The sequence below is a fragment of the Rhinopithecus bieti genome, unplaced genomic scaffold, assembly GCF_001698545.2.
Source record: "Rhinopithecus bieti isolate Rb0 unplaced genomic scaffold, ASM169854v2 scaffold_7464, whole genome shotgun sequence".
In the NCBI taxonomy this organism is placed as follows: Eukaryota; Metazoa; Chordata; class Mammalia; order Primates; family Cercopithecidae; genus Rhinopithecus; species Rhinopithecus bieti.
The window spans coordinates 330,280-337,629 of record NW_016805410.1 but is presented as its reverse complement, the minus strand read 5'-3'; the positions used below and the strand labels follow the sequence as shown (position 1 = coordinate 337,629).

At 41.9% G+C, this 7,350-nt stretch overlaps 1 protein-coding gene across 1 annotated transcript in view; it reads right to left on the bottom strand.

The window, feature by feature from the left end:
* Positions 1–7,350, bottom strand: part of TRPC5 (transient receptor potential cation channel subfamily C member 5) — a 206,114-nt gene that overhangs the window by 57,912 nt on the left and 140,852 nt on the right. The window contains 1 exon segment of the mRNA XM_017872325.1: positions 5,621–5,816. Coding sequence (XP_017727814.1) covers positions 5,621–5,816 — 196 coding nt within the window.

Genomic DNA, 7,350 nt, shown 5'->3' with positions numbered 1-7,350 from the left:
AAAACTTTGGAAAATTTGTAGCCTGAAAATGTGATAGAAAAGAAAAACCTATTTTCTGGGGAGAAATTCAAGCCAGCTGGAGAAATTTGCATAAGTAATGAGGAAGTGAATGTTAATCACTAAGATAATGGGGGGAAATGTCTCCAGGGTATTTCAGAGACCTTCACAGAAGTCCCTTCCATCACAGGCCCAGAGGCCTAGGAGGGAAAAATGGTTTCCTGGGCTGGGCCCAGGGCCCCCCCTGCTGTGTGCAGCCTAAGGGCTTGGTGCCCTGTTTTCCAACTGATCCAGCCATGGCTAAAAGGTGGCAAGGTACAGCTTGGGCTATGGCTTTAGAGGGTACAAGCCCCAACCCTTGGCAGCTTCCATGTGGTGTTGGTCCTACAGGTGGGCAGAAGATAAGAACTGAGGTTTGGGAACCTCCACCTAGATTTCAGATGATTCATGGAAATACCTGAATGTCCAGGCAGAGGTGTGTTGCAGGGGCAGAGCCCTCATGGAGATCCTCTGCTAGGGCAGTGCAGAAGGGAAATGTGGGGTGGGAGCCCCCACACAGAGTCTCCATTGGGGCACTGCCTAGTAGAGCTGTGAGAATAGGGCCACTATCCTCCAGACCCCAGAATGGTAAATCCACTGACAGCTTGCACCATGTACCTGGAGAAGCCACAGACACTCGACACCAGTCTGTGAAAGCAGCCAGGATGGGGGGGCTGTACCCTGCAAAACCACAGAAGTGGAGCTGCCCAAGGCCATGGGAGCCCACCACTTGCATCATTGTAACCTGAATGTGAGACATGGAGTCAAAGGAGATCATTTTGAAATGTTAAGGTTTAATGACTGCCCTATTGGATTCTGGACTTGCATGGGGCCTGTAGCCCCTTTGTTTTGGCCAATTTCTCCCATTTGGAATGGGTGTATTTACCCAATGCCTGTACCTCCTTTATATCTAGGAAGTAACTAACTTGTTTTTTTTATTTTACGAGCTTGTAGGCAGAAGGGACTTGCCTTGTCTCAGATGAAACTTTGAACTTAGACTTTTGGTTAATGCTGCAATTAGTTAAGACTTTGGGGGACTGTTGGAAAGGGATGAATGTGTTTTAAAATGTAAGGACATGAGATTTGGGAGAGGCCAGGGATGGAACGATATGGTTTGACTGTGTCCCCACCCAAAATCTCATCTTGAATTACAATCCAAGTTATAATCCCCACATGTTGGGGGAGGGACCTCATGGGGGGTGATTAGATCATGGGGGCAGTTCTCCCATGCTGCTTTCATGATAGTGAGTTCTCATGAGATCTGATGGTTTTATAAGGGGCTTTTCCTGCTTCCCTCTCACTCTCTCTCATCTGCCACCATGTAAGACCTGCGTGCTTTTCTTTCTGCTATGATTATAAGATTAATGAAGCATCCCCAGCCATGTGGAACTGTAAGTCAATTAAAACTCCTTTCTTTATAAATGACCGAGTCTCTGGTATTTCTTCATAGCAGCATGAGAACAGACTAATACACTGACATTCCCTTCTGCTACCAGTTGGAGAAAACTCTGCTTCTAAGACTTATGTGATTAGATTAGGCCTACCTGGATAATCTCTCTGAATACTAGCCTCAATTACATCTGCAGAATCCCTTTTGCCACATAATACAACGTAATCACAATTGTGGTATCTCTTCATGTTAATAGTCTTGATTATTAGAGTGGGAAATCCAGGGGGAGCATTTTAGGGTTTTGCCTACTATAGTGATATTCAGACTATTTAAGAAACCAGTCAATCCAAATATAGGCCAGTTATGGTGCTGGAACAGGGTCCTAGATTCTACCAGCTGTTCCAGATGTTACCCTTTACTTGCTGGATTGTGGGGAGGTCTGGGTATGTCGTAGAAGGAACAGTTGGAGTGACAGCTATTTACCAACTGGTATGGAAATGTTTCAATATTTTAACAATTGAGTAGCCATATCAGTGTGTAGCAGTTGGTTATCAGTCCTGCTGATAGAGTGTTAAAATCATGGTATTGTGTGTGAAGTGCTGCTTTGAGAGTCTCTGCTTTGAAAGTCTCTGCTTTGAGAATCTGAGGTTGGTCCTAGATGACTGGGGGTTGGTGGGGAGACCACCTGCCCTTCTTGGCACTTAGATGGTATGCAACAGCCCTCTCTAGTCCTGCCTCCTATCTTGTGGTGCCAGGTTTGTTTGGATGAATGTCATCATTTGCATGAATGTCTTCTGCAGTGGGAGAGTCCATTCATCATCTGGGCCTCCAAATGTTGCCACCCTAAGGGAGACAACCAATTACATATATTTGGACTCTCCCCAAGCCATCCAGCAGCTGTGGCTCAGTGAAGCAAGTGCTGTTTACTTATTTTCAGCATTAGAGCAAATACTCCACAGCAGCCAAAGAAACCAAGGGTTCTTATTAACTTGCTGAATGAGACTTTATCACAGACCATTATGAGCACTATGTTTTGGGAGGACTAATCTTAGGCAACAGAGATGCCCATTGTGGGTGGGGTAGGGGATAGGAATAGGGCCTAAGGTAATGAACTTTGTGGAACTGATCTTATCTCTTCCACCTAATATTTTTAAATGGATGAATCTGATTAACATGGCACCGAGGGCAGCTTTGCTTGATGGAGCTTCTGCCTATACATCAAGGACAGCAGTGACAAGGTAGATGCATTTTTAAAAATGTCACTGGGAGTAATAAGGAGATTGAGGGAGATATAAGAATAAAAGGAGAAGTAAATAACTGCTAATTGCCAATGACAATAATATACAATATGGCCAGCTCCACCTGCTGATGCTGGGACCACAGAGCACAGGCCTGGAGTGATTCCTGCTTCACTGTATCTTAAGGATAACTCTATACACACTGAGGTAGAGCCTCCTCTGACATGGAAATACAAATTGCTACAGAGCCATATATTCACATCACCAGCAGCTCTGAATCCTGCATGGAACACTGATAAAGAGCTTAACCCTTGAAGGGATTGGTATTACCTGGTGTTCTTGAGGACTCTCCTAGAATGTACACAAATTAGATTCATAGTAAGGCATGTTGACAACTCAGTCCCTACCTAGACTGAATCAGCCTGTGATACCTTTATAATAGGAGAAATTTGTCTTCAGTGGTTTCCCTTTCTGTAATCTTCCTCCCTATATCAAGGACCTTGTAAAAATTACATTCAGTACTGAAGCAGAGATGTTGCAAATGAAATTAAATCTACTGTCTGGTCCTTATCACTTAAGCAGATCCAGATATTTTTGGAATCAGGTTGTCTGATATCAGCATCCCACTGGATCCCACTGAATCCACTTAAAAATGGTAAAAACACCCCATGGGATCCAACAGCAGTAAAGATATTATTCAGAATGGTTGGCCATGACTTCAGATTTATGAGATGGTATAGACTCCATTTAGCTACCATTGGCTCCCTCCCAAGCCGATGTGTTTTCTTTGGGTGCAGCAGTAGGTGGCATTAAAACAAAACTTACTACCAGCAGGTGGTGATGAGAACTGGAGTTGATTATTTTCACCCTTCCTAGAAAATGTCACTGAGTTCAGTGAGAAGGACCACAGCCCTGCATTAGGTGACAAGAAAATCTCTCCCTTTTCTACTGTCACAAGGAAAAATCAGCTGTCAGACACCCAGTGAAAAAACTACAAATACCTTTGCATGAATATTGCCATCTTTGGCAGGGGTGAAGGATAGAATGCCAAGCAGAGGGGATGGAAAAGTCAACTCCTGAGACTCCATCCCTGCCCCTGCCGCCTTATAGAGATAGAGTAGGAGTGAACATAAATCATTTCAGAGTTTTGGCCTAGTTGTTTGAATGAGGGGAATGAATGAATGGAACTGAACTATATTGCATTTCAAATGCAATAAGAGAACAGAATTTCAGTGCTAGAAAGGACCTCGTTAGCCTATCTTGTTAATCTGTAGGCACCCAGACTCATAGGATGCCAGAGCCAGCAAGGATATTACAAACTATTGATTTCAAAACCCTCACTTTTTGGATGATGACACTGAGGCTCAAGAGGGGAATGTAAGTTACTAAAGACATACAGTTATAAAACACAGAGCCAGGATTAGAGTCCCTGGTTTATTAACTTCAAATCTTTTTTTCCACTACACTCCTCTCCCTTCTCTACCACCTAAATACCTACTATCTAAACTATCTTAGCAGACAATTTTATATCCTAATTTTTAAAATTCTCCAATAACAGAAATTCTATAGACCCACCTGTGAGAATATATTTATTACATTGCCATTTATAGTTAGGAATTTCTCCCAAATAGGTAACTCAAAAGCCTCCTGCTCCATTCCTTTTTGGTTCTGTTCTTAGTGGAAATGGATCACATTCACTATTAATAATATTTAAGATGTGGACAATGTGTATGTATGGGTGTGTGTGTGCACGCGCATATATATATATGCGCATATATATATATATACACACACACATATATACATATATATCTAATCTATGTATATGTAACAAATAATTTAAGCTTATTTTCTATAGGCTAAATAACTCCTCAGTGGCAAACCAAATCTGAGAAATAGCATCTAGAAAGGAAGACAAGACTTGGGTTTTTTTATTTTGTACTTTCTCTGCTACAGCAAAAACTTTCAGCAACAGACTGATCCAGAGTAGGTATTCTAGCATTATAGTAGGAACTACACATCGAAATTTACTAATGCCTGACTAAATCAGACCTCAGGTAATGAGGACTCCTTTGCCGAAAAACTCAATTTCTAGGAATTATACGCAGATTAAAATAAATTAAAATAAGGTTAGATAGCTACTTTGACATAAAAAACCAGGGCAGGGACTGAATTGATACTGTATCCTACACTGTCACTATTTCTAGTCTAGGGTAATAAACACTGCTGATCTAAATGGTAACATGATGGCGCAAAAAAAATTCAGCAATGGACTCTACTTAAGAGTGCCTCACAATGGAGTGCAGTTACTTATATATACTTGATTGAAAAATAGCCACTGGCTTGGTGCAGTGGCTCATGCCTGTAATCCCAGCACTTAGGGAGGCTGAGGTGGGAGGATCACTTGAGGCCAGGAGTTTCAGACCAGCCTGGGCAACATATCAGGACCCCATCTCTATTTATTAAATAGGAAAAAATGTAGTCCCCTCCCCTCTCTGTCTCTCTCTGAGAAGACCATCCTTGTCAATGTGATTCTTAGTTTTCGGAGGGAGATGTTTGCAGTGAAGCAGGAGATAGGGCTCTCTTGGCTAGAGAACCAGATCAGCTGAATTAACCCTGGAGATGAGTCAGGTGACACATTGTAGCCAAATTGTGCTCAAACCCCGAGTTTTCCACCGAGGCAAGAAATTTGATTCTGAAATTTAGAAATATTTTCAATAAGTAGCTAGAAAATCTTATTCACTAGAATAACTTATATTAGATGATCAAGATTCTATAGACTGAAAGTCCAAACTCAATTGCATTGGAAAGAAATAATTCACTCTAACAACTAGGAAAGCTAATGTAAATTAATTGAGGCAGATGAACTCTTTCATTGAGCTTCTAATGGACTCCATGCTAATGCTGCCCCATCCTGAAATGAAAGTAAGCACCCTTGTAAAGCAAAGCTACTCACGGCAATAAGCTGATAGGAGTTGTTCATCATAGCAATCAGCATGTTCAGCAGCACTACCAGGGAGATGACGTTGTATGTTCCAAACATGGTAGCTCCTACAAACTCGGTGAATTCGTGTCTGGCTTTCACATTGGTGACATATAGATTTAAAAGGCCAAATACAGACCAGAAGAGTGATTGAAGAGTCTCAAAAAGCCTAAGAGAGATCAAAGAGCAGGTTAGTTAATTCTTTAAGAAGAGCAAGAAAAGAGAGAGAAAATGAAAGGTGTTCTGCTTAATGAAGGGGCTGCCAGATTTGTGACTGATAGATTAGTGATCTCACATATTTTGGGCTCTTCCCTAACACAGACTGACCATCCATGTCCATTTGTTTGTTTGTTTCCACTTCTATGTCTTATGCTTTGCTTTTCTACCTGAAATACCATTCCCTCTTCTCAGTCTATGCATAGCCTAAAAATTTTCAAGGCTTATTTCAAGAGCTACTTCCTCTACCAAACTTTCTCTTTTGTCTTAAGACCATGTTATTTTTTTACCATTCTAATTACACAGAGGCAATAAGTACTGTGGGTAAGAATATGGTGCTTGAGGCCAGGCGTGGTGGCTCACACCTGTAATACTTTGGTGTTATTTGGGAGGCCGAGACAGGCGGATCACAAGGTCAGGGGATCGCGACCATCCTGGCTAACACGGTGAAACCCCGCCTCCACTAAAAATACAAAAAATTAGCCGGGCATGGTGGAGGGCGCCTGTAGTCTCAGCTACTTGGGAGGCTGAGGCAGGAGAATGATGCTTGGGTTAGATTGCACTGGGTTAGAATCTCAGTTCTGGCATTTGCTGGCTGAGTGAACATGAGAACAAATTACCATTTCTGATACTTCTTTTGTGGCTCTCACAGGACCCAGATAGCTCTAAACTGCATGGAGGAGCTTGAGGATTCTCAAATTAACACTTTATACAGATAATTGTCAATGATACATTAAGCAACTATTATTGAGGCTTTTATTATTGAGAACTCAACTATTATCGAAAACTTATAAGCATGTTAGGTACTTTTACATACATACATCATCATTATGATCCTTGTAAAATTTTGTTGTTACTGATGAGCAAACAGAGATTCAGAGATTGAATGACGTGCCCAAGGACACCTTACTAGTAAGTTTTGAGCCAGAACTCAAATTTAGGTCTGTCTGCCCTTCCAAAAACACTATATTAATGGCTTCTCAAATTATTATTTCCTCTCTTAGTTTTCACAACCAAACATGTAACTGCAGTGATATGCTTTTGGTGTCTGGGGTTTCTTTTGCTTTATATTCAGAAATCTGAATACAGCAATAAAATGCAGCCAGCTCGTGGGTGGCAGAGATTAGCCATTGCCCAAGCCTATGGAAGTCATGCAGAACATAAGAAATGTTACTTTAAGAATGGATGCATTTTTCAGTGTGCTTGAAATGTGTTGTTCTTAATGAGCACAACGTATTTTGAGAGTCTTAGGGATTTGTTCTTTGGTTCATTTTAGAGGTGAGTGAGAGGTGCTTTAAAGAGTCTCTCTGTCAGCTGGGCGCGGTGGCTCACGCCTGTAATCCCAGCACTTTGGGAGGCCGAGGCAGGCGGATCATGAGGTCAGGAGATCGAGACCATCCTGGCTAACACGGTGAAACCCCATGTCCACTAAAAAATACAAAAAAATTAGCCAGGCGTGGTGGCGGGCGCCTGTAGTCCCAGCTACT